General features: G+C 38.2%; 1 protein-coding gene across 1 annotated transcript in view; it reads right to left on the bottom strand.

Moving 5' to 3' along the window:
- The window catches only part of nos1 (nitric oxide synthase 1 (neuronal)), a 40,730-nt gene extending 18,758 nt beyond the window's left edge, over positions 1-21,972 (bottom strand). Inside the window, exons 1-10 of the mRNA XM_026187591.2 lie at positions 21,626-21,972; positions 17,866-18,660; positions 15,106-15,208; positions 11,492-11,629; positions 4,416-4,561; positions 3,953-4,115; positions 3,672-3,763; positions 1,538-1,679; positions 1,299-1,438; positions 114-288 (exon numbers count right to left, since the gene is read on the bottom strand). Of these exons, the coding sequence (XP_026043376.2) occupies positions 114-288; positions 1,299-1,438; positions 1,538-1,679; positions 3,672-3,763; positions 3,953-4,115; positions 4,416-4,561; positions 11,492-11,629; positions 15,106-15,208; positions 17,866-18,587 (1,821 nt within the window). The 5' untranslated portion in view covers positions 18,588-18,660; positions 21,626-21,972. The remainder of the gene's footprint in view (positions 1-113; positions 289-1,298; positions 1,439-1,537; positions 1,680-3,671; positions 3,764-3,952; positions 4,116-4,415; positions 4,562-11,491; positions 11,630-15,105; positions 15,209-17,865; positions 18,661-21,625) is intronic.
- Positions 21,973-27,081: the final 5,109 nt, after the last annotated feature.

The raw sequence follows: 27,081 nt of genomic DNA on the forward strand, positions 1-27,081 counted from the left end.
TTAGTGACACAATACATGCTTTCTTCTCTGCACATGGCTTCAGTCAATCTGTGCCTGAAATTCTTTTCTCTTCTTCCAATGGAACATGACTATATTTTGGCACAACACTGTACCTCCAGAATGTTGTAGCGTGAGCTGTCACAGAAGTCTCTCACACCAATCTCTGTGCCCATGTACCAGCCACTGAAGGGGCAGCCCGTGAACTCCAGACCGCCAATTTCCAGCAGCATGTTGGAAACCGCCGGGAGGCCGTACCACTTCAGACCCAGATCTTTAAACCACTCATACCTGAGCAAACAGGGACATGATAGCTAAGGGCTGCTATTTCACATAATTCTACTCATTATAATCCCTACTGAATTTAGGATATTATCCATTGCTTCATTAGTGATGTGAATGGTCTCTAAAATCCTCAAGAGCGCGAGTAATTACTCCTGAGACACATAATTTAAAAAGGGACGACAGCCAAAACAAGCATTAACACAAAGAAATCTACTGTCAGTGCTGGACAGAGCAAGCTGGACCTCTATCTACCTCCCACCACTCACTCCCTGCAATCTCTAAGGGGATTGATAACACTGCTCTCAGTGCATTATTTCCAGAGCTGGGTCTAATCTTGTGTAATGATGAGACACCGTTGGTGGTCCTGGCCTGTGCCAAGCTGCTGCCAGGCTCAAGGCCAGCTGATGCAGGGTATGGAGCAAGAGATGCCAATTTTAGGGGAGTCTATCAGTGAGAATTGTACATCAAGGGATTCTGAAATATTCTTGGTAGCATGCAGTGATGCACTGATAACCTGTTGTATAGCTTTTTGAAGGTGTGAAAACTTCTGTAGATGTAATATCTAATTCTTCACTGTGATTGCACATATTATAGGACTGCAGCAGCTTAACACTTTAAATATCAATGGCTTTTATGGCATGTGTACAGTGGCTATTGTTGAAAAAGTTTTCTTAAAAGTAATAGAACACATAAGAATAAAAAACAGGAGGAAAGTTAAAATTTCACTAACAAGCCCCATGGTTACCACAAAAGCTGGCATAGCAACAGATAAAGCACAGGCAGCAGTGTTTTCTTGGAATAATCAGCACAGTTGGAAACTGACGATAACCCAATCATAGTTCTTGGCTTAAAAGCACCCTATTGTTTTAGAAGTATTGTTAAAAGATGTTGAGTGGGTGGATCTTTTAATGCAGCCCCCTCTCTTCTTATTTTTGCTAGATTCTGTATGTTTTTTCTTTCTTTTTCTTTCTTTTCTTTTCTTTTTTTGCATTTTCAAGATGAAAGACATAACTCACTTTGGATGTGTGATTGGCACCTCAAGAATGAGGTCTTCAGGGATCTCAAACAGCTCAGGGTCATTCCCATTGGCTTGCAGCAGAAGGGGCAGAACATCAAAACGACCCTTTGGAGCTTTCCATCCAAGCTGCATGCAAATCTAATGACCAAACACTACATGTAAGTTTCGAACAAATAGGATAATAAAAGAAAAAAAACATTACTTTACTCATTTAATAGCACAACTCCTCATGTGTACCTCTGTGAATTCAACATTAGCAGGATCTCCCAGGATCCGTCCATCAGGCTGTTTGTAGCCAGCATAGCGAATCAGCTGACTGTTCCACACTCGAAAATCATGTTTGCCATCTGTCCTCTGAGGAAATATGGTGATAGCTGACCTGCAAAAAACAAACAGAAAAAGCTAATAAAAACATGTTATTAATATACAATATAGGCACAACATTTTTTTTATTATTCAATGGTTCTGTCCATATTGAAGTCAAGGGGAAAAAGTTCCAAATATATTAATATTTGGAAATTTCTCAACATTTTCAACATTCCTAACAGATGGTTAGCACTGTGTCAGTAATCAACTTGAAGGAAATGAATTTCAACATCTCAAAAGACTCAGAGAAGTGCCAAAGCTTAGCTACCTTTGGCCTGCTCCACATGATACTGTTACCGTTTAATACTGTGACTGGGTCAAAGTGTTAATACTACTAAGCTGGTTGTAAGTCGTGTGGGGTGAGAATACTAAGCAGCTGGTGTCAATCTGTGCCAGTTGTGTTAATAATCATCATCTGTACAACATTAAGCCTTGTACAGCCTTGTAAGGTGTCAGCTGTATTGTTAAAGTAACATATAGAAACAAAATATTATTATCTCCCAGTGACCCCAATGTTTTACTTGTTCATTTTTCAAGTTTAGCTGCCTACCTGACTTCTTTTAACAGGAGTTGCTTTATTGTTGAAAAAGAGGTGATATAAATTATATAATCAGGAGTAAATTCTGCATTCTTGAGATTTTGCTTCCTCTGTCACCTCAGTCTTCCACCTTGTTTGTTTTGTTGACTTGGATAATGATTTCTATTGCTTTTTTGCCGTACAACTGGGGTCTTGTCCAGGACAGAAACCTGATTTATTTATTGATTTTACCATCTGTACACCTTTGTTCCAGTCTTGGTCTAATCAAAGGATGCAATCATTAAATAATAATCAGTAATATAAAGTCTGCATTTTTAATTTCCAATTACTTTAATTATATAAAGTGTAGAACTAAATAAAGCCAAGAGTTGTATAAGAAAACTTAACATACATGTGCTAATTTTACAGTATATGACAATGTTTTCCTGTGTTAAGTAATTTTGGCACAGATCCATTTGACATCTGCATTTCATAAGTAATGATACATTTTAAAATGATCTTTTTCTTTATAAAGTTATCACTATTATGTAAAGGAGTTATTACAGTTATTAATAAGTATTTCTAAACAGCTGATAAGTTCCTTACTAATGAATAATTGACAGGTTTAAGGCCAGTAATTAAAATGTGTGAGCTCTCTTCCTCTTCTAATATTGAAAGGATTAATAAATAGTTTATGACTATATAGAGTTTTTAGAAAAATGGTAGATATTCAGAAACATGAAATGTTTTGTTTATTTGCAACCTTTTTAAACCTTGTTACCTTGTACAGTGCTACTTTTTATATAATATTATCAGTATGTAGACCAAGAGTATCATACAAGAGCACAGTATTTTTTATAAAAATAAAATAAGATACTATTATATGATAATTTTTTTGGAGTTATTTAGAACCAAGTTATTTTTTTCAATTCACCATGTGATAATTATATTCCTATTTCTGAATCTGTGGCCATTTATATTAAAGCCAGCCATCCAGAGAGCTGTGGATTGGATATTATAATGGCTCTTTTCAGCATGCATATCTGAGTTGACTTCCCTAGGCCAGGCTAAGTGTAGTAATGAGTCAGAAGCTATCCATCATCCAAGAAGTAAATGTGAGGTGTCACATGTGATTAGGACTTGGCAGAAAGTGAGTGAGGCTTTGCAGGTCTGACAAATGACTGCTTGTTAGTAAGGTCTGGCACTTTACCAACAGGGCAATGATTGGTGCTGAGATGCTGACAAATAGATAGACAGGCTGCAGATAGTGTCAGATACAGCGTTAAGAGAGAATGCTGACAGATGGGACAGTGGGTCAAGTTAGGGTAGTCAGAGAAAGAGTGGCGTGATGGGGGCAACACATGGAGAGAGGAACAAGTGCAGTGGAAGGAATACATGGCGAGCAGTACCAAATCAAAGAAAAGACAATAAAGGAAAAGAAGGCTTGAGAAAAGAGCTGAGCACTTTGCACTATATGTATGTGTTTACCTCAGATTCCCTTTGTTGGTGGCGTACTTAATGTGGTTACAAATGTAGTTGTACATTCCATGGGCTGTTGTGCAGTCTCTGGCATCAAAAACCTGAAAAGCAAATATAAAAACAAGAACTCTGAAGTATTATGAGTGCATAATAGGAAAACATCTAAATGTTGGCAGAGATGTATCCATCTATATAACTGTCTACATTAATTGACAAGCTGTCAGAAAAAAACATTAACAGCACAAATCTTAGACAACAGCATTCATGGATTTCAGGCATTCTGAAATTACCTGTAGTTTGGACCACTGAATCCTTCCCACACATCTGGCAGCATTTCTCCAGGCATGCTTGGCTCCATAAATCAGTTCAGTATCTTTGAGTTGATAAGTTCCTGAAGCTTCTATCTCCTTGGTCACCTCCTCCAGCCTGTCCACATGGGCTTTAGATCCATACCTGTTGACAGGACAGGGTATCATAAAATAAAAGATCAGGTACATATCTTCTTTTGGCCTAATGATGTGTCTCTGTCTAGGTTTCAGTCAGTCCTGTATGGAATTACTCTGTTCTGCATATTGTTTTGACTAGAATAAAGAATACACTATATAGTACTATAAGAATAAAAAGACACAAATAACCTAAAGAGCACAACATCATAAGAAATTGCTATTATTTCTCCTGTTTCACAGAATTTTGTTTGCGTTGGTACATGCTCTGAGACTTAAACTCTGTCTAGGTATCACACAGTTTGCTTGCCTTTTGATAGAGGTATAGTACTGGTCTATGAAATCGGTGGCCAGTGGAAGAAGCTCTTCTTTAGTTCGGACTTCATCTGGTTTGCGGATGTGCTGGTTGGGCATCACCACAGAGCCAAGGCACACATTTTCGGAACAGATTGGCATCTGAAAAGAAAAGTAACATGCACAGATTAGAGAGGGATTTGGATGAATGTATTATTATTTTTAATTTAACCTCCTTTAATTTGTCAACATACAAAGCACGAGTGTGGAGAGAATAACAACTGGCTTCATTTTATGGTTTTGTATATCAATATATCTTACTTTCCAAAACTGATAAACAAGAACCTAGCTTTTAATGGCTTAAATCATCTTGATTGTGTGCATAACCAGGTGGTTATTTTCTTTTACTTCTTATCTTTCACTCTCCTCGAAACATTCCGCTCACTCGCAAAACATGTTCAGCATCGATCTTTGTTTTGTGTTTGTATACAAACTAAGAACATCATTAAAAGGCAGAATTTTGTGTTACTTGATATGAAACAGAACTAAAGGACTGTAATTTTGCATGCACATTTAAAATTCTTTTCTTGGTCTTTTAACTTTGGCTTTGTGTAAAACAGTCGTAATTTCAGTTATAAGAACTCAAGACAGTAACACCATAAAACATGCTAATTCTGTTGACAGGCACATTTACCTCAAACCTTTCTTACCAATAATTGCCATTAGATTGTAGTTATTGTTTTAATTATTATTAAGACCTACTCCTAACCTTTTAATATACAAAGCAACATGGCTTTGGTAAATTACATCCACTCACCAGGTATTTGTTATATCATGGTTATGATCATATTCTACTTGATTCAAATGAAGATAATTTCTTCACAATTCCTGGACACTTAATGCATAGAAAGATTGTAACTGTTACATTTCTTTCACAATATCACTCACACATGGCTGGCACGCATGTTAATGAATGAGTAAGTTGGTGAGTCATAGATTGGTATCGTTCCACTAAGCTGAGACAGGAAGACAGAATAAGGAGGAAAGATTAAAAAAAAAGAACGAAAGACAGTGAAACAGGCAGATGCAAGGAGAAAATTGCTCATAGCAACCTTGTTTGGTAACTTTAATGTGATTAAAGTTGAAGTCAGCTGTCACTTTGGTTTGCCGTCACCAGCTTAGAGAGAAAACGAATGAGTGAGCAAAAGCTCACGACAGAAATGATAGCACAGGCGTGCAGTTGAAGAGGAAATTTGACAGTGACCCTTGCAGTGCTAAAATTGGCTTGTTACACTGAGCCACCCACTTACACTGTCCAAACACTCAGACATGCACCAACAGTGTGCCCCCCCAAAAACTTTGACCCTTCCAACTAACCTAAGACGTCACTCAGCAAGAGCAGAAAAAGGAAAAAAAATTCTGTTGAACTGCACAAACAACATCACAGTAAATCAAGAAAAGGGAAAATGTGAAAAGGAGTTGAGAGAGAAACTCAGGAAGAGCTATAAAAAAAGCAAAGTACGTATAATTATAAGGAAGTTGAAGAAAAGATAATTAACAAAACAAAAAGACAACAGAAATAAGACTAAAAAACAAAAAAGGTGGTGGTTAAAGTACGATGATGGATGTGGAAGGTAAGAGGAGAATAAGAAAACTGATGATTAAAACACAGAATGTTAAAAATAAAACAAAGGAATCACTTGTGCTCCAGCACGTCCGCTCCTCATCCTGCTTTAGGCATTCATGCCAGCCAGCTGTCCTTTTCGAAAAAGACGGATCATCCACGAATACAGCAGAGTCTGTGATATACAATAAATCTGAAAATGCTATTACAGACCATTCATTGGGATGCATGTGACAGCCTGTTCGATAAGTCACCAAAGTAATTAGGCTGCCGGTTGCTGTTTACAAATGGCTGCAGTGTTTTGAAGGGTGAATACTTAAACAGCACAGCTCACCTTGTGTTTGGTAGACTGGCTTACTAACTAGAGGAGGAAACTTTAGCTGCATGACAAAATAGAAAACAAAATAGGTGGACCGAGCAGTTTAGGAAAATGGATAGCACACACACACACACACACACACACACACACACACACACACACACACACACACACACACACACACACACACACACACACACACACACACACACAGGCAAGGTACTCTTTGTTTGTATGTAGACGTCGTATGTTAATGAACCTATGCATATTCATGTAACCTCAATAAAAGGACAGTGTTATGGGAGGACGGACGAGAGCAACTGGGGTCAAGCGAAGGGACGGCGCTCTGTCCGGTTTCTCCCGTGCACGAGTAACATGAAGAACTTTGCCTATTTGTGTCTTGCTTAGCAGTGTAATGATATTGTCTTCAACGTTCCAGCGGATGGGTTCAAGCTACAAACCTTAGTCTTTGCATAGCTGAGGCTTTCTGAGGTATTATCCTCAAACTATTTAGAGGTTATCTTATATACCAATTAGAGCCACCCTACCACCTCACTGTTTTAGGTCCTAAAGTCCAAGAACACCAGTAAAGATAATGTGTTGCATTAGGTTTGCAGCACAGTTTTTCATTAATAACAATATCAGCTTTGTGACACATTGAATCACTGAAAGATACTCATGAATCTCAAGTCTTATGGCATTAAGTATGCCAATCTTTCACATCCCCATGAAATCATGCAGATGTCATACAGAGTGGATAAGAAAGTGATTTTTTGCAAATACACTGACATTGTTATTTGAAATGGTATAAAGCTATATTTATCAGTAAGTACACTGGCAGAAAACAAGGGAAACCATCATAGGACCTCAGTAAAGACATGATACACTGAATCTGGTACAGGCTTTCTCTCAGTCTTTAAATACCCCTATAAATGGTAAAGTACATGATAGTCACCACTTCCAGGTCTTCATTGTCCTTTGTACTCTAACAAAGCTTTTTATGTGTGTTTGGGCTTATTATCCTGTTGCTGTATGAATCATTCTCCACAAAGATGCAAAAATGCGGGAAGCATGTCGCTCAAGAATGGAGTGCTTCTTCTTCGTCAGGGTGCATTCATTTTGGTGGTGCTATCCAACTGTGTTTGATACACCATGAGCGTTTCAAATTCTGTATCTGGAATGAAGCATGCATTGAAATGCTGATACTGTGGTCAGTTTGGTCTGCATGCTTTATATACATCTGGTGCAGCTTCCACAGTCTTTTTGAGTTCACTGCTCCCTCGAAACATGACAGTCACAGTTAGGAAATCATTAGACATTAGGAAAGCCCAACATGAATTTGAGCTCTTGTGCTTAGATGTTTTATTGTGATGCAATATTCAGCTACTTAGTAAACAATGTTCTGATGGAAATGTAAGGGAAAGCAATAGTTATAAAAGATGCACAATGGCTTCAGACTGACTTGAATAAGCCTCCATGGAGGCTCAAATCCCTTACATTGACAAATGAAAACATGGTTCACTGGAAGCAAACACACCAGTAAAACAGCAGCCAGTTTAATCATGTTGTTCCTATTTTAATAAAAAGCATTTTTGTTTCAGTTTTACTGTTATGATTTGAATTTCATTTTTGATCTTTGCAGAATCATCCTAAATAGTATTTACTGACTGTAATGTGGTCCTACTTGTCCAGCTGGTAAGACAATACTTCATCTGACAGAAAAACCATAACACTCATGTACACCTCTGAGCCCTTTGTAGTTAAATCACTCCTAATATGTTTAAAATGGACTCCATTCACATTTTTGAAAACTTGTGCTTTAAATGTAAGCAGTGGATCTGTTATGACACCTAGTTGTTTAAATATTGTCTTCTCCCTCCTACAGTTAGATTGAATTTGTCTGATAAACTGATAAACTGTCTGGAGAAAAATAACCACATATTTTTACTGACTTCGTGTAGTCACAGAAATCTACCCATGTGCATTATTTTAAAACGTGTTTGCCTCGTTTCTGATTTCAGGATTTTGTGACACTTAATAAATGAAACAATCATTTGAAAACTGTACTGAAAACTGCCATGTAAAAAACAACAACAACAAACCTAAAAAAACTGAAAACAAAAAGAAGATAAAATGTCGAAAGGGGCACTTTTTAATGACATGTTAACCGTGTCATCAGCACATGTGTGGGAAGTAGATGGACAAATGTCAGTTTATCATCATGAACATAAAAGCTAAACAACAGAGAACCCTAACTTGAACCTTGAGGAACTCCAAATTTATCATTAACTATTTGTGAAGTTTTGTTATTATTTTCTTTCAATTTGTAAGAAAATATTTTATTCATTCATTTACATAAGATGGAATTTTAATCTTTGAAAACTTGATGATTAATTGTATTTAAAGATTTCATTAAATCAAGTTCACAGCCATGGTTCACTTGCCCAATTCGGCGTTAATATTTTTGAATGCAAACCAAAGACACCAAATTGCAATGAGTGAGAAGTAAGAAAAGATGATCTGTTCAAAGGTCAATTCCAGTGTTAATTTTTATACTACAGGAAAGATAATTACTGATTTGAAATTACTAGTAGTCATGTGATCACCAAAATTAAACACAGGTTTTATTGCTGCAGTTTTCCAAACACTCCATTATTGATGGACCCAATTAACATTTTTATAATGAGAGAATTAGTGCCTCATTATGAGTTTTGATAAATATTATATTGAATATGTGCACAGCTTTTGTCCTTGAACAATTAAGAGAATTTCTGAATTTATTACTTCTCAAAAATGATTAATTATTTCTTATTTGGGAGACGAAAAGAAGAGTGCAATGTTATCACAGAGCTCCAGAGTCTATGTAGAGAGGGAATCAGAGCAGATTGATGGAGCAAGAAAAGATTAGCCATTAATAGTGCAGACTTTTGTTTTGTTTCTTTGTTTTCAACCAATAATCAGCATTTCTTGATAACAAATTCTCAAAACCACAAAAATAATCTCCAGTTTCGATCTTATAGCATTTATAGTAGCTTTTTAAATGTAATACATTATTATATAATTTTTGTCAATTATTGTGGTTCGCCTGTGATGCTCAAGCTCTGTTCTACTATACAGATGTTTTGTAGTCCAGTTGTGGGGTTTTGCTGGGAAAAGTGATGGTGTCATAATATATCATGTGTAATTCAAGTTTTGTGGCTCTGAATGTGATGTTATTGTTGTCAAATAAAAAAACTTTTTCTGATATGTTACAGGTGAATAGAAATGGTTAATCTTAGCCCGTTGCTATAGGGTTTCTAGGCAACTTGACAACATCAGAATATATGATATAGATAAGAACCTTCAGAGGCCTAAGATCCACCTGTTTGCCAAGTTTCTTTTACTTTACAAGTTTCTTTTCTTTTTTATTTTATTCCTTGAATTTTTAAAACTTGTTGTGGCTGAGGGTGAACTCTCTGTTGCACCATTGGATTTGCCGCATTTTTGCCTTCAAGTTAGCCTACTGATCACATCACACCTGTGAAAATGTTATGTGAAATGATCACACCTGGAAAACTACTGACACACTTTGTGATCATGCCATTTAATCAGTGCTGTATGATACACTGCATTAAACTCGCTTCAACAATGGCTTTCCGAGTCAGTTATCATGCTGAGGTTAGGCATTAGCTCAAAGCAGAAATCATCATTTTCTGTTCAATATTCACATCTCACGATGAGTATTAAAGGTACATCTACTGATTTTATGAATCCTAATGTATCACTTAATGCCTTTCATTAGTAATGTTTATTAAAGCAGCTGCAGATGGTTGATAAAGGGATGAATGAATTGGTTTTCTTGAGCCACTCATGTTACTGATTCATGAATGTATCAGCATTTTGGACAAAAATATCCACTAAACATTACGTATTTAATTTCCCAGCACTCTCTTCTGAAAATGCTGAGTCATCGAGTCATGACTACGTGAGTCACTATCTGACCATGTGAGCTGTCCCAATACGGTAGGCTGTGCCAGTGATATGTTGTTTTTCGGTCTGAAGAATTAATTGTTTAATAAGCTTCACCTAGATTTACCTAACCCCCCTGATTTCCTGCTTAATTCTAATGAGCTGAATCACCAACAGTTCAGACAGGATTCTACTAATGTATGAATGGTTAGCGAGAAGTAGCGAAAAGGCAGACGCCATGCTGTGCTATTGTTTTCCAATCTACTTGACTTGCAGATTATGTGTTGGTAAGTCTGCAGGCTAAATGCATATTCAGTCAACCAAGACACTGTACTTTATGTTCATCAGTGCCTTCAAGATTACCATTTAAGTCACAGACATCTGTCAACTTTGTTAGTCAGCTTACAGTATAAAAGCTGTGGAAAACCAATCTGTTTCCCCCTTTTGTGATATGTCAACAAATGCAAAATCACAACTATATTTCTTGTTATAGCTGATAAAATTATTAAATCTTGTATTAACCTTTGTGTTTACAGAATCTTGTCACACACTCTCTTTTTAAACTTGTTATCAGTATTCACCATATTTCGTGACAATGAAAACCCCCAGTACATTGTGATTCAATTCAATAATGAATACACTCTTTATTAAACTCTGTGGTTGTTTCGGGAGAATTAAGCAGTTTGTTTTGTGAGACAGAACTCCATTTGATTGCACATAGTCTCAAAACATTTTTCAAGCATAAAAGCCAAACACTTTTTCATGTTTCAGCTTTTAGGAGTTTGCTTTTGTTCTTTTGCTTAAGAGATGTCAGCCGTAAAGCGAATATAGTTTATTTGTCTAAAAGTACAACAGGCTGAAGATTATGGGAAGATGTGATTTAGAAAAATTGTACTATATGCATTACTACTTGCAGGTTTCAACACTAAAAAAATAAAATAAAATAAAGAATATAAACACAATATTGCATTGCATTAAGATTGCATCATACAGGTGTTTCTTTTTGCCAGTAGTTCTAATCTTTCTTATTCAGTAAAGGGATTTAGAATGTGAAGAAACAGCATACTACTTAATTGAATAATCCAAATCTTTCTCACCCTTGCTAGGATGGTTTTCTGTGACAAACACAGATGCTATAGCAGGCTCCTTGATCTCTGTGATCCTAAGGATCTTTTCTTCAGGTGAGTTTTAATTGTCTTACCTTGCTGGAGCTGTGGTGGAGTGTGTCACTGTAGATGGTGCCAGTCTCCCAGTTCTTAATCTTTATAAAGCGGGGGCATTTGGAAGGGCTGCCATTCTGCAGTGACTTACTGGGTGAGGTCCTGCCCTCAGCTGGAGGCTGTAAAAAACACAGAGACATTCACACATGACTCATTTCTTCAGACCCTTGTACTTTAACTGTCTAATATGTTCTGGCCTTGGTAATACTTTTGGTGGAAACTGGATAGATTGTTTATAACTGGGAGTCATACCGAAGTAAGTTGAAAAGTGACGCAGACCTCCCACTGCCAGGAAATGGATTTGAGTGCATAAAGTTGGACATGAGAGTTTGACGTAAGAATACTATGTGAAATATCTGAAAGCATTTAAACTGGCTGCCTCAGTGAACCTCAGCCCTTTGTTCTCAAGGAATATTGATTTGTGATTGTGCTTATGTCTCTCTCACTCAGGCCTATGCACAGAAACCATCTGCATTCTTTCCTTTCTCCATTTCTCTCCAGAATAAAGGCAATCAGCATTTAACAGCAGGTTGATGGCAAGCTAACTCTAGGCTCACATGGTTTTCCAGTACTGTAGCTATTGACTGATGAATGGCTGCAATTTAACCCCAAAGCCAACTGTAAGAGCTCCTGGAGAAGGCAGCAAATGATTGCCAAAGATCAGAGTAATCAATTGCACACCTTGGAAGCTCTTTCATCATCTTCCACAGCTTTGTTAGTCAAACAGTGGTGCAGCTTTTGAAATACTTGCTTGCATGCTTGCTGGAGCAATGAATACCGACAGTGTCACACTTGTGGGGTCTCACTGTCATTTGATGTCCTCTCAAACTGTAGGAAGGAGTGAATAGAATCTGATTTTACACGCACAAGTAGTGTGTTTAATGCTCGAACAACAATAACCCCTGCCGAGCACCTCAGATATGACGTGAGGTTGTGGATAAGATGAAAGATCATTGTACCATAAGGAGAATGCACATCAAACAGGCAAAGTATTTCAGATGTGGAAAAATTAAGCCTTTCTGACTTAAAAAAGAAATAAAAGTTGTGTATCATTTGAATGTAAGGCTTGTTGCTCACGGGCTGGAAGATAGCTTTGGCATTTACATTTATTTCATTTTATTTTTATTTTTTATCGCTATCTGCAAGTTTCAGAGAACCGCGTTTCTTTGAACAATCGCTAAATACAGTATAGATGTGGGTTTTTTCTGCCATCAAGATCCTTTTAGAATAATTCTCCCTACATGTTTAACTTCCAGGTAAAATGAATTATTTTATGCGTTTGTTTGTTTATTTGATTGTAACAGCTCAAGTTAGGTAAGGGGAAAAGGTGATTGCCTAAGACTAGCCCATTGTCATCCTTGTTATGACCCAATGTACTGTACAAAGATGGTCACTGTTTACAAATGCAAAGATAATACAACCTAAAACATAATCACACCATAGCCAGTGGTCTTAAGACACTTAAGGGATGGTGTTTCCTTTTGCTCTTCCCATAATCTGGTTGCAAGTTTTGCTATCTGTTAATTTAAACATAGTTTGGAGTGAGAATCTCAAACCACATCATGAAAGTGCATTTTTGCCCAGTTTGGTGTGGGAACATGTGAAACGGGCCACTTTCATGAATAAATCAGCACTCTAAGTCTGATATGACATAAACATTTCTCATCGGAGGGAATAAAAGAAAGGCTTAATCTCGTTTTGTTTTAATCCAGTGAAGGTCTGCCTAAGTCTTTGTTAGACTTGAGGGTGATAAGCAGCAAAACAAAATAAAGAAGAATAAAACAAAAAAATAAAGAAAACTGGATTTCCATCCAAAGTCTGCAGTTTATTGATAAAATCTGCTAGCAACAGCTGCTATTACAGTCTTCAACTGATAATATTGTTGGCACCACAAGTATTTTGAATGGCAAAACTGCATAAATAATATGTTCCAGTGCCTAATGTCAAAAAAGCATTTGCTGGTGCATGTATCATGCTTTATCTGTTTAAATGACCCAGTCCTCCCCAAGATATTACACACAGACTTATCTCTTATTTTAAATCCTGAGCCCTCAATATCAAGAATAAGGTGTGGTTATGTCAGAAGGGAGGATCCATGGTGCTAGAAATTAAGATAATTGAAGCTAATTAGATGAAAATGATTTCATAATGGGGCATAATCATTTTCTGGTAAATGTGGTTATGCAGTAAAGTTCCCCACCCACCCAAACAAAACCCTCTGATGGGAAATCAAGATGAAGCGCACAGGACAGATGTAGATATGAATAGAGAAATGAATGAAATTGAGAGTTTGAGAGAAGAGATATTTTCTATATTTTAGATTTTGAAGACAAATACATTTCTGATTTGACAACTGATGCCTTCTTCAGTGATGATTAAGCCATAATGTGCAAAAAAAGGAAGCACAGAGGCATATTTTCTGTTTTCAGTGGAGTATCAGAGTTGGTGACTCCATAAATCACTAGACGGTTGAATATGAGAGAACATCCCACCACCTTGCCTTTTCAGTCAGCTTATTACACATTAAATTATGCAGAAGCTTAAGTGAGAGACACATGGAAAATCCTTCACCAAAGTGAGAAAACTAATTTGCAGGGCATCAATGTGTCACTTAAAATCTTTGTAGTCAAAAAGGGGAAAAAATCATCTCCATTTTCTGAAACTATTTAACTTTTGTGTTTATAATGAACTTATTGTTGTACTTGAGTCTGTCACATTAAGTACTAAGCAGGGAGCCATCAAAGTTAGTATGAGTGTCTAGCAAAACGCCTGCAGGGGAGGTTCCTGCTGCATGAGTAAGTGCACATATACTGGACACACATTGATTCCAGTTCCCAAACACACATTCTCACAGGCAAATAGGCTTCCTCAACTTTAGCAACTACACACGACAATGAAAGACATATGGCTTCTTACTCCATTAAACATTTCTACTCTGTTATCAAGCACCATCCATATCTCCCCTCCCTCCCACTTTCTAACCCTCTCATACATATATTCTCTCAAGCATCCACATTAACACTCTCTCTTGTGGAGGTCTGAGAGGATGGATCAATTTAAGAGGGGTCACATTTGATGGTGCGAGACAGATCAGCAGCTGCACGCATTCATTAGGCCATCCTGTCTCATTGATGGGGCCTTGAAGTGGGATAACCATGTGCAGATTACTATCCCTATCGCTGACATTTAGACCTGTGGCCAGATCCTTCTGTGTAGAAGGCATAATCTGGGTTTAATGCTGCACAATCTTGCTGATGGTTGGATCTAATGTCTAGGTGATAGGATCTTAAGCAAAGGCTTTGCACAATGTAAAAAGAACATGGATGTGCATGCTCAGTTTGTGAATGCATGGGACCATAGAACACTGTGGATGATTGTTTTAAGGGCACAGAACCATAAAGGCAGTCACAGATTTACATGCATTACACAGCTGAACTAACCAAGCCTGCACAGGAAGACTCGAACACACAGGGAACACAAAAAGGTTTATTTTCCAAATTCTTGATCTATCAAAGTATAGATGAAAAACTTATGCTTACACCTGCTTTCTTTCACTCTAAATCATTTCAAGGGCTGGGAATTTGTTTCACTTTACCTTGTCAGTGTCAGCATTGTTAAGCACCACCGGCATGTTTTCCAGCATTCTGTCATTATCTGGCACCAGCTGTGGGGATGTGCCATTTCCCACGCCAAGGTCCCTAGAAGTCAGATACAATTTTCTGTCAGGTGTATAAACTCGCATCTGGTGCAAACTAATCTTTCATTTTAATTTAAAACCTCATCCAAGACATGCATACACATACACATCAAACAAGCATTCCGTTTTGCAAAGAACGAACAAAAAAAAGAGGATCTGTAGACACTCTAAAATACTGTTAAATAAGGAAACCCTGTACAATTTTTAAAAGCTCTGCACACCCACGAAGGAATTTCTCTGTTCAGAACATAGTGGGTGCACAAAGACAGGCATAGCTCACCGCTTCAGTCAGACACATTTATGTGACTAAACTTTTACACTGAAAACACAGATTTTAAGTTCATTTCAAAAGTGTTTCTGCTACTTTTAAGTTGTTAAATTGAACTGAAAATACTTTGCAAGTTCATGCAAATAAGTGGTAGTGAAAAAACATCCGTTTAGCATCTCTTGCCTATGTGGTCTTTGTTTAGAAATTCATGTGTTTATTACTAGTTCAATTCTACAGCCTAAACTGTTTGTGTGTGTAATAGTAAGAAAATACAGATTTAAGTGTTTTCCTGAATCGAAAATCAGACACAGAGATGCATAAACAGATGGTGAATCAAGGTGACTGACCGCAGATCTGTTTTTCTTTCAGTAAATAGCCCTACAGTATGAACGGCTGTTATTCATCAGAGATAAAAGAAAAAAACATATGAACAGTGAGAGCTCTCTGTGAGCTGTAACTATCTAATCCTAAGAGATTGAATGAGAAAGGGGGGAAGGGATATCCCTGAGCTGCCGCTCTTGCAAACCATATGAGACCAAAGTCGTCTTTGTGTGATTTCAAGTTTGCGTTCCTCCAATCGAAAGCGCCCACGCACATTGTGCCTCCTACTTTCTTTCACACTCCCCCTCCCCACCCCCATAAGCATGCGTGCATGCTAATTGTAAATTCTCACAGGCATCCTTTCTCCCTTTCACACCCCCTGTCACACTGTATCTCTTTATTGCCGCAATTTGCGAGATCATATTCATCCCCACAAATCGGAGGTGGAGTTCAAACATGCAGAAACAATGAGAGAAGTTGCATGTGTCATTTGTCATTAGCTCTGACTCAACCTCATGCTTAATTGTGAAACTGTAATTGCTTCTCCTCTGAAAACAAGCAACACTGGCTATAATGTGAGTTTATTTTCTGTGCAAATAGGTATAATTTGCAATGAAAAAATGACCAGAGATTAAAATTTTTTTATTATTTAGTATTAAAAAATATATTAGTATTATTCATCACTCTAACCTTTCTCTCCTCAGCATCTCTTTAGAAATAATTTTCCGACAGCAAAATAGAATTAAGTTAACTGACTCTTACCAGTGCTGAACAAATCTCAGCATGCACAATCAAATGTATTTAAATCCCTATTTGTGGGAGCACAGGTGGCAGCATTAGGTACGGTTGTTTAACCATACACTTTGGTGTTTTTGCATTGAGGTTTTTCCTTTTGTTGTGTTCTGTCTTTTCAGAGCACGTGTTTCTCAAGAAGGCAATGAATCACTCAAAGGGTATTTATGAAAGAGAGGAGGATGCACATGGATTGGTCAAGAATGAGATATTGATTCAAGGAGACTGCAGCCTCAATTTGATTTCAATTGGTCGTGGGAGTACAATGGTAGATAACTGAGACGCCGATAACAGTACACTGTGCAGAGCATGTAGACTGAATCGAGGATGTTATATTATCCCTGACTTAGAAGCCTTGTGAAAAACTCATCTAGAGGGAAAACTTAAACAAACTGCAAGAAATCCAAGTCTTCCTCAATAAATCATAAAATAAAAGTCTAATGTGTAAAATAAACAGAATTGTTATCAGTTTTGCACTTTTTCAAAACTACTGTTATGCATAAATACCGCAGGACCTGAACTCTATATCCAAGAGGGGCTGTTCGTAAGAAGCGCAGCTCACTTACAAACTGATAGACAATACATTTTTTTTTCTGTAAAGCTTTATGTTACAGAAAACTAATTAACTAATTAATTATCCATGATTAATGTAGGAAGTCGCATCCATTACTGATAAAGCACTTGCCTACTGGGAAATGCTCACATGCTGTGTATTTTAATCCTGGTGAAACAGCCTCAATGCATACAGCAAGCAAAAAGAAAAAAAAGTAAAAAGTAAAAAGAAAAGTAGCTTTACATCTATAAAAAAGCAAAAGTTTGACAAACTGCCAAACTGTTTAAAGGATGTATTTGTAAGCCTACATAAAGCAGCTGGTTCAGCAGTAGAAGAATACCAACTGAATTGGTCCTGAGAAATGTTGTGAGCAATTTTATTTTAAGTGAGGCTTGCTAGAGACCAGCAGGCAGACGATAATTACTTGGCACTGTAAGCTGAGTCATATTAGTTGAATGAGAGACTGTCTATTACAGCTAATTAACACAGATGCGTCAGGTAGTTCAGAATCTTCGGGGTGGCAGAGTGAACAGGGATACTTTCAATCACAAGACCAGGTGCAAGTTCTTGTGTCAGCCAATAGCCACCATCTTTAAGAGTCCTTGAACTGCATCCTGAGTCTAATTCTATCTGGTCTCTGACGGCAACCCTCACTGTGAAGAGGATGGTGGACAAAGACACTTTAACTAAGGGATCAATAAGGTTGTATCACATCACAAATTACCAGGCCACTTGAATCTCGGCATCTCTTCTCCCAGCATTCCTCTGGCCTTCTCCATTGATCTCCTTTTTGCTGTTTTTGATGAGGCGCAGCACTGGTTCAATCTCCTTGAGCAGTTCATTGTTTTCCTCCAGCCCGTTGCACAGGAGAGCTCCACGGCCCCCATCCCTCATCAGCAGGGGGTCCTGGCCTTGCATGCCTCCCCTCTGTAGGAGGGACTGGGTGATGGATGGAGAGGAGAGGTTCTCAATGGCTCTTAGCTGGTTATCCTTGTTGACCTGCTGCTGTTGCCCAGGGCTCAATGCGTTGAGAGGGGACCACTGCTCGTAGGACTTTGATGATGGTAACACAGGGCGTGTGACCCTCACTGTACGCTGGCGCCCATCTCCAGAAAGCGTGGTCTCCAGGTGTGTGGTGAAGCCCTCAGGCCCACGGAGAATCAGCACGGCATGGCTCTCAGGCATCACATTCTTCAGTGTCTCCAGGGCCCGTTCATATGACAGGTCCACCAGGGGCTTGTTGTTGACTGCCAGAACAATGTCGCCCACTTGCACCAGGCCACACTCCTCAGCTGCTCCACCACGGATGAGGTCTGACACAATGACAGGTGGCTTGGAAACTCTTTGCTTCACCAGGAAGCCCAGACCGCCAACCTTCCTCTTAAAAAGGCGCACTGAGATGATGTTGGGCTGGAGCTGGCACACTGTAGGCTCCGACTCCTGCATGGTGCCTGTGTATTGTTGTGTGTAATTGTGTGTGCTTGTCTGTGTGTGTATAAGTGTGTCCTCAGGAAGATTTCTGGAAAGCAACAGAAGTAGAAAGAGGAGGAGGGAAATAAAAGTTCTATTAGTTTTGAATGAAATTACATTGACAGCATGATTTGTTTACAGTGTGTTAATTTAACATCAGTCAGAGAGGGGTATATGAGTCATTAAAGCAGAGTGCTTTCACAAGGTAATGTTACACAGATCATTAAGTCCTGCTGAGCTACAGATGCAAAATATTGTCATAAACATGAAAAGCATATTATCCTACTTATCACATGGCCATGTTCTGTAATGTTTAAAAAAGCAAATATTGAGTATATAAAAACTGAAAGATTAATTGCACTTTGGAATGTCAATATTTGATTTCTCTAGTGGAAAAATTTCCTGCTGCATTTGATCAAGAACCTGGTACAATTTGGACTTATTTCTTTTTCTTAATACATCATTGAGTTGATGCACCAGTGACAGTGATCTAATAATATTTTCTCTGATCTCTATGATTTCCTGGGGGTACTTGATATAATGAATCATTTACATATACTTTGCATGCTTAAGCACAGGATTGGCGTACTTATATATGGTAGGATTGCTGCTCTTACCATTAGAAACACAGGTAAGGTAATAGCTACGGTTTCACTTTTGTTTGAGGTTTCAGTAATTAACACACACACACACACACACACACACACACACACACACACACACACACACACACACACACACACACACACACACACACACACACACACACACACACCAGTCTGGAGTGCATTGTCTTTCACCACATGCTTAAGCCTCTGCACTTCCAATGAACTTTACAGATGATTAAAAAAAACGTGTCAGTCTTCACGACGCTACAATAATGCGTTTACCTCTTTAATTCAACGCCACTACATTTGTTCTTTGAGATCGTTACATCTGGTCGCGTGGGTGATGGCGCCTGCAAATGTACAGTAGGCACTCAAGTAAAGCTGCTCAGTGCGCCCGCTACGCAGACAGTAAAGAAGGGCAGGCATGCTGCTGCATAGCAGAAATAATTCAGCACCAAGGTCAGCGCCCCTCTGAACGCTGACGGTCTTCACATTCCAGTTTTGGTTATTCCAAAAAAAAAAAAAAGGTAAAAAAAAAATCTTTAAAAAAAATCTAGAGAGGGTTTTTTGAACTCTTGCCTACTTTTCAGAAATCCACTTGACAGAAAATCAACTTCTCCAAAGCTCTCATGACAATATGCACGTTTCCCAATATTTACTAAAGGCATGTAAACCTTTTAGTTGAATCAGTTCATCAAACAACCACTCCCGTACAAGTGAAATCACACATTCCGGGGGGCGGGGTCATGGCTTCAGTTCATAGCCTTGGGAAAAACTGCCACTAATCCATAAATATTAGCTTAGCTCTCCTGAGGTGCTGGAGTAACTTTTATAGGCTGGGCGGCCCTTTAATCCTCCTTTGTAGCTGCACCCCACGAAGATAGGAAATTGCCAATAACAGACGTGGAAAGTGATGGAAATGTGCTCTGAATATGAGGATTAAAATCTTTTTTGAGATTGCCGCTCTGTTTGGTTTGGGTAGAACGATTATCTGTTAGGCAACATAGTGGTCATAGTCGTCTAAATGTTAACTAGGTTACAATGCTATTATCTAGAGTGGGCAAACAACTGTTTACTAAGCTGTATGCAATGTGGCTTATAGCTTGCCCGTATTCGTTGACAAATGTGTACGTACATAGCCTATATCTGACTCAAATCACGATCTACTGTAATAGTCCAGAGTTATTAAGTACTTGTTAGGTATTCCTTAATTCTTAATGTTTTTGGTAACTCCTGGTTGAGTTTGTTTCTGCAAAGTTTGCATGTATGTTTTCATTTTTAATAACTCATTTCTAATAATTTACCGTTTGAAGTGATAAACTGCCCACTTATAACTCATTTTTACACCAAAGTTTTCAATATGGCGTGAACCAATGGGAGAAAAGAGGGATCGGAGGTCGTCTCCTCTCAAGGACCCAGTGACAGTATTAAAAACTTTACAAATTTTTATGTTGTGCTCACATGTTGCTCATAAAAGTTGCCACTAAGAAAATGAATGAACTGGGTACCAGGCAGCACTATTTTAACAGGTCGGCCCCTTATACCTCAGTGCCATGTTGTTAAAGGGAACATCGAGGCTGCACATAATACATAATGTTAGGGTGATAATATGGACCGAACAGCATTGTTTTAGCGGATTAAGAGATTATCCGGCAAGGCGCCAAACAAACACACAGGTGAGATTTATTTCGGGAACTGTCCCCACTCTGCTTGCAGAAGCAACAAAACGAACAAATGAGAAGTTTATTAAAAATACCTATACTAAGGTAAAATATTAATTAATAAATAAAATTAACAAATAGAAAAAAAAACCGAGAACCAAATTACACATTTTTCCAATACCCCCTAGCTGTGAAAGCAAGAATGTCTGATTTCTGTTGTCAAATCCAAAGCGAAACTGCGTGTTGCTAAGAAAAACACTTGCCAATGCTCGGGAAACAAAGATTAACTGGGAAAGACGACCAAATGACATCAATTAAATATAGAGCAACATCTAGCTTAAAAATGCCCTTTATTACTTTTTGAAAAATCTATGGGTAAATAAATTCAAAACTAGAATAATTTTATTTTGCACTGCTCCTCTCACTGAATACATTCGACAGAAAATCGTAAAATGTTCACATAGACCGCGGATATAGTGTTTATTTTTCTCAGCAACAAGTTCTGGTGACACTTTTGCTCCCAGAAATAAAAATTAAATTAAATTAAAAAAACAGCAGCAAAGGGCTGCCAAATCTACTGCTGTGCATGACAAATAATATTGAAATAAAACTGGTTTGCACATTAGTTTAAGAGCGCTCCATTTATTCTTAAGCTCTTCGTCCACCAGCGGAATGCACAGCCCCATTTTCCACGGAGACAGAAGAAAAAATAAAGGGAGGACAGTGAAGTAAAACAAGAACTCACCCCTGAGTTAAGGTCGCCGGCACAACGACCTGCTGCGGTGAACTTGGGCTAAAACTCCTGCGCTCCTGCTTCTCGGCTTCAGCAGCGGCTACCCAGCTCTTTCATCCAAAGACGTCTCCAAGTCGCTGAAACGCGCTCTGCCTCTCTAGAGACGAGGCACGCTTGTGCCTTTCTGCTCACCGGGGTTCTTTATAAATACAGAGCAACGGGAGACACTGTGACGAGCTCGGAGAGAACCGTGCGCGGGCATTTAAATGAACTGTAGGTGGGTTTAGTTATCTCGGATATCGTCATCACTCAGCATGCAAGTGGTCATGTGCCAAAAAGTGATTCCCAGGGTTTCGTGCTTTTTTCTCTTTCCTTTTTTCAGTGTCTAATATCCTCTTTTCTGATAAATACACAGTGGTTAACAGGAATTTATATATAAAATAAAGAAATGTTCTGTTTTGCAAATATACTTGTAACTCTGCATTATTGTACATGTGTGTCCTACTTGAAACGCCTTTATAGAGCTGTCCTGTTACATTTGTTGCAATTTCTGCTGCCATCTTGATCAGGTCTCTCTTGAAAAAGAGATATTTAATCTCAATGAGACACATAAATATAAAAATCAGTTTGCCATACAATGATTGCAGCTTCGACCTTGTGATGGACATTTTCTTACTGGCTTTAAATGGCTTTATATTATTCATAAGAGATATGTTTGAAAAATAGATAGATCAACAAACCATTGTCAACAGTTTAAATACCAGCAATCCACTCCTCAAAGAGCTGAGAAGAACAGTGGGCACTAAAAGAGAACAACAAGCTAAAACATGCAAATATCCATTCACTCGAATGCCGATTGATGCATTGGGAACAAAAGGGGTTCAGTATCTTGCCCAAGGATACTTTGGCATGTGGACTGTGGGAGTTAGAGATCAATCTACCAAAGTTCCAGTTGGTAGACCACTCACTTTACCACCTGAGCCACAGTCACCCTAAAATGAAGATGACATTAAAAACTCATGGCATATATTTGGCATTGCCTCAAGTATCATGACTCATCATGATCCTGCAGAAACTCCCCACAGCCCATGCTTCTCCAGGAACTACAGCGGCCACTGAAACACAAAAACTAAACATGGTTATCCCTGAAATCTTGAACTTAACAGGTTTCAGCATCTGAAAAAAACATAGTCTACATGCTAATAAATGTATCATACATTGTCTTTATGAGAAAAATCTGACTAGTTATAATTTACAAAAATAGTTTTATACCAAAATGAGCAATGATGGGGACTGAAACAGAAAAAAAACAATTGCAACACCAACACATTGCAGGCTTATCATTGAGACTTTTTTGAGACACTAATCTAAGCAGAGATTCCCAGATGCCACTCTTCCCAGCCACCTCTTCCAGCACTTTCAGGTAGACGCACTATGAAGCCAGCTGAGAGACATAAACTCTCCACCTCTCCTGAGGTCTCCTACCAAAAGAACTTGCCTGCACATTATCATGTTATCTTGTACTGTATTTCTGCACTTAAATCCATGTTTAAAGCACCAAACTGGAAATATTATATATATAACATTATCTGCTTCCGGTTTATTTCATTTCTTTGAATTATCATTCATAATTGTATGCAAAAATTCAGTTAGTTATATTGCGATCAACCAAACTCCTAAATTCCCTGCAGAATTCCAAAATAAATTCTCCAATCGGAGAATTCAGCTCATTTAGGTCGGTGACTTTAACTTACACATTGACAATACTTCTAATTGTATTGCCACGGTTTTTAAAATCGCAAAATCAGTTAATTTAATACAACATGGTAATGTTCCCACTATCAAACTGTCTAATTATTTATATTTTTTGTGGATTCAAAGAAATGGGAACAAAATTGATGTTTTTGTGACAACCTGCAAGTAACAAACTGTCTAAAGATGCAATTTAAAATTTGCTATGTTGTTTGTTTTGTGAAGACATAACACTGGTTCATCCCTTGGATGGCTTAATAAACAAACAAACAAACAAACTTAAGTGGCTCAACAAATGCAGAAATCAAAAGAAAATTCCTGTGAAAATGGCCAATAACCAATGCTTGAAAGAAAAATAGAGCTGAGGAATTAATCAAATACTAATCAAAAGTGACATTCACAACTTATAAATGACATAAACCTGCTCATCTTAGTTATTTCTTGATTTTTTTTTTATCTTGTTAAATTCTGACAATATTGTCCCCAATTTACGGCACAAGCCTTGTCGATCAAATATAAGGACAAGAGCCAAATGATGATAACAGTAATAATAATAATTGTTCATTAACTGTATCAAAGTAAAATGTTAAATTAATCATGATTTTGATTTGAGGTCATATTGTCCAAACCTGAAAAAGCAGTCAATGTCCACAGAAAAAATGACTTTCAGAAAGCCTGAAGAAGAGTTGCTCAAGACTGCTCAAGTCTAGCTCTCTGGAAGCAGAATCTAAAAGAAGTGAGGGATGATGCTGTTGCACAGCACTGTATAGTGGGATTGATTATATTTAAAGTAAAGAGGTACTCTTGTGAAATTCCCTTTACAATCTGCCTGCTCAAAAAGCTCATTCAATGACTGAAGACTATGTATTGTGCCATCCACCTAACACAACTTTCACCTACAAGGGAGAGTATAATTTAAAATGAGTGAAAAGATAATTAAAATCTAATGACAGATAACTGACATTATCTCCAAAAGTTGATTCTGTTCATCTGGATGTAGCGTTTTGTGGGAGAAACGTTTCGTCACTCATCCAAGTGACTTCATCAGTCTCCGCTGACTGCAGGTTTCCCCAATCTTATAAATGGTACATTTGCATAAATAATTTGCATAACTGACATTACCTGGGTTATTATCGTCTCTCATCATGTGTTGGCAGGCATTCCCATCTTCTAGAGTACTCAAAAATGCAAGAATAACAGTGGGCGTTAAAATTAATAAAGGTTTGTCACTGATATCCTTTGGCCTTTGAATGAATTATGATTGCATCACATAAGGAAACACTGTTTGCATGCAATGTCATAAATCATGTAACTGACAGGAATCAGTTACAAGTACCAAGCTGCTCCTTCAGCAGACCACATCTAAGTAGACTGCATTCCATAGCCTCAGTGTTGGTCTTCCATTTCAATCTGTTGTCAATGTGGATACCCAGGAGCCTCCATCACATGCTGTCCCATGATAGACGCAGTTTGTGTAGCTGCCATCTTCCTTCAAAAGTTAATCTCTTTGGACTTATTCACATTCAGAAAGCAGATAATTTCTCCCAGACCACTTCACAAAACCTTCCACTTGTGTCCTCCTCCTTCTGTTCATCATTACTAGAAGTTCAGCCATCCGGGAGGGGCTCAGAGTAGAGCCGCTGCTCCTCCACATCGAAAGGAGCCAGCTGAGGTGGTTCGGGCATCTGACAAGGATGCCTCCTGAGCGCCTCCTGGGTGAGGTGTCCCACCAGGAGGAGACAGACCCAGGACACACTGGAGAGATTATATCTCTCGGCTGGCCTGGGAACGCCTTGGTGTTCCCCCGGATAAGCTGGAGGAGTTGGCTGGGGAGAGGGAGGTCTAGGCTTCTCTGCTTAGGCTGCTGCCCCCGTGACCTGGCGCCGGATAAAGCGGATGAAGATGGATGGATGGATGCACTGTCTTTGATTTGACTATGGAAAACCTGGGCTTTATTGTTTTTGCCTCTGATTGACTTCTCTGGGGACTCACCATCCTAACATGAGCCCATCTCCATGTTTTACTTTTTAGCTGGTTAACGTACTAAAAAAAAGGCAGATATTCAAGGTGTAGCTGCCTTTTCAAGTTGCTGACAGTATACACAGTGCCAGGTAGGTTACCACACCTACTTTTCTGGCACTGGGTTGTAAATAGTGGCCCTCTGGCTAATGTGGTTTAAACTGTGAACAAATGGAGAAAACTATGATTACCAACAATAAGGACTGCAACAGGACTGGTTAAATCATTCCTCTTAGTAGAATTTCTGTGTTCAATAATTCGTTCTTTTAGAGGGTGGGATGTTTCTCCTATGTATATTTTATTGCATGGGCACTGTATCATGTAGATGAGTTTTTAGTTTTGCAGGTGATAGAGCCTTTTATGTCAATGATGTTGCCACTAATAGGGTCTTTAAAAACCCACATTTGAAATTACCTGGTAGATTATGAGTTATCAAGAATTTTTCTGGAGTTTTAGGTCCCAGAAAGCTCTAACAAACCTATCTCTAATGTTTTTACTTCTCTTATAAGTTATCATTGGTGGTTCTTTAAAAATCCCTTGTAAAGTTGGATCTCTTTGAAGTATTTGCCAATGTTTTCAAATTATTTCTTTAATGTTCCTGGGTTTTAGTGTAAAGGCTGTACAAAAATAGGATTTGATTTAAGTTTTGGAGGTTTTTTAGTTTCTAACTCCTGCTTTTTGAATCCACCTTCTTTTCTGCAGATCTTAGCCAAGCATCTTTACAAGGGAACATGTTCATATTATTTTTTACCACCTGTCATACATTTCACTTCAAAACGTATACAAAATGAGAGAAAAGAAGACTTAAACTTGTGAAAAATAACTGACATTACCTTCTTTTGTCATCATCAGTCATCATGTACTAACAGACATTCCCCACCATGCAGAGTCCTCCAAAGTCTTCCAAATGCCAAGAAGAACAGTGGGCACTCAGCCACCTCTTTCAACATTTGGAATAAAGTCATATTACTCAAAGAATATCCCAGCTTTAATTGCTGAGCATATTCACAGTACAACACTTGTCAATGAATTATGAGTGAAGATCCAAATAATAATAATAGTAACAAGAAGTACTCCAAGAGGGCAAATTTCTGCCAAGGCAGCTCAGTATTTACTTTTAAAGGAATTGTGTTTGGGATATTTTAATATAATTTTCTTTATTCTTTTTAAAGATATGTTAAGAAGTCTATAGTGCAGCAAAAATTATAAAAGGGTAGCATAACAGACGTTTACGTGAATTATAAAAACAACATGCATGTGTAGGTATTGATTATACTGAACATGTTCATATTGCATCACTCACCTGATATACATTTCACTGAAAAAGAAAAGGATGCAAAATGAGAGAAAGGAAAACTAAAAACTTATGACATATAGCTGAAATTACTTGAGTTATCATCATCAGTCATCATGCACTGACAGGCATTCCCCACCTTCCAGAGTCCTCCAAAGCGTCAAGAAGAACACTGGGCGCTAAAAGAGAAAGACGAGGTAACCAGTCCAAATACACACACACAAGTGCCGATGGATGACAGACGTTCCCCATCTACGCCATTATTGACAAGCTGTGACAGGCTAATGCGATTGAGTAGCTTTCTGACATTGTTGTTATGATGCCAGCCTTTGATGAATCCTGTTGGTGATTATGAACGATGGAGGGGAGTACTGTTTCCTATCTAGATGCACGTGCCTTACCA

This window comes from Astatotilapia calliptera, chromosome 12 (assembly GCF_964374335.1).
Source record: "Astatotilapia calliptera chromosome 12, fAstCal68.1, whole genome shotgun sequence".
In the NCBI taxonomy this organism is placed as follows: domain Eukaryota; kingdom Metazoa; phylum Chordata; class Actinopteri; order Cichliformes; family Cichlidae; genus Astatotilapia; species Astatotilapia calliptera.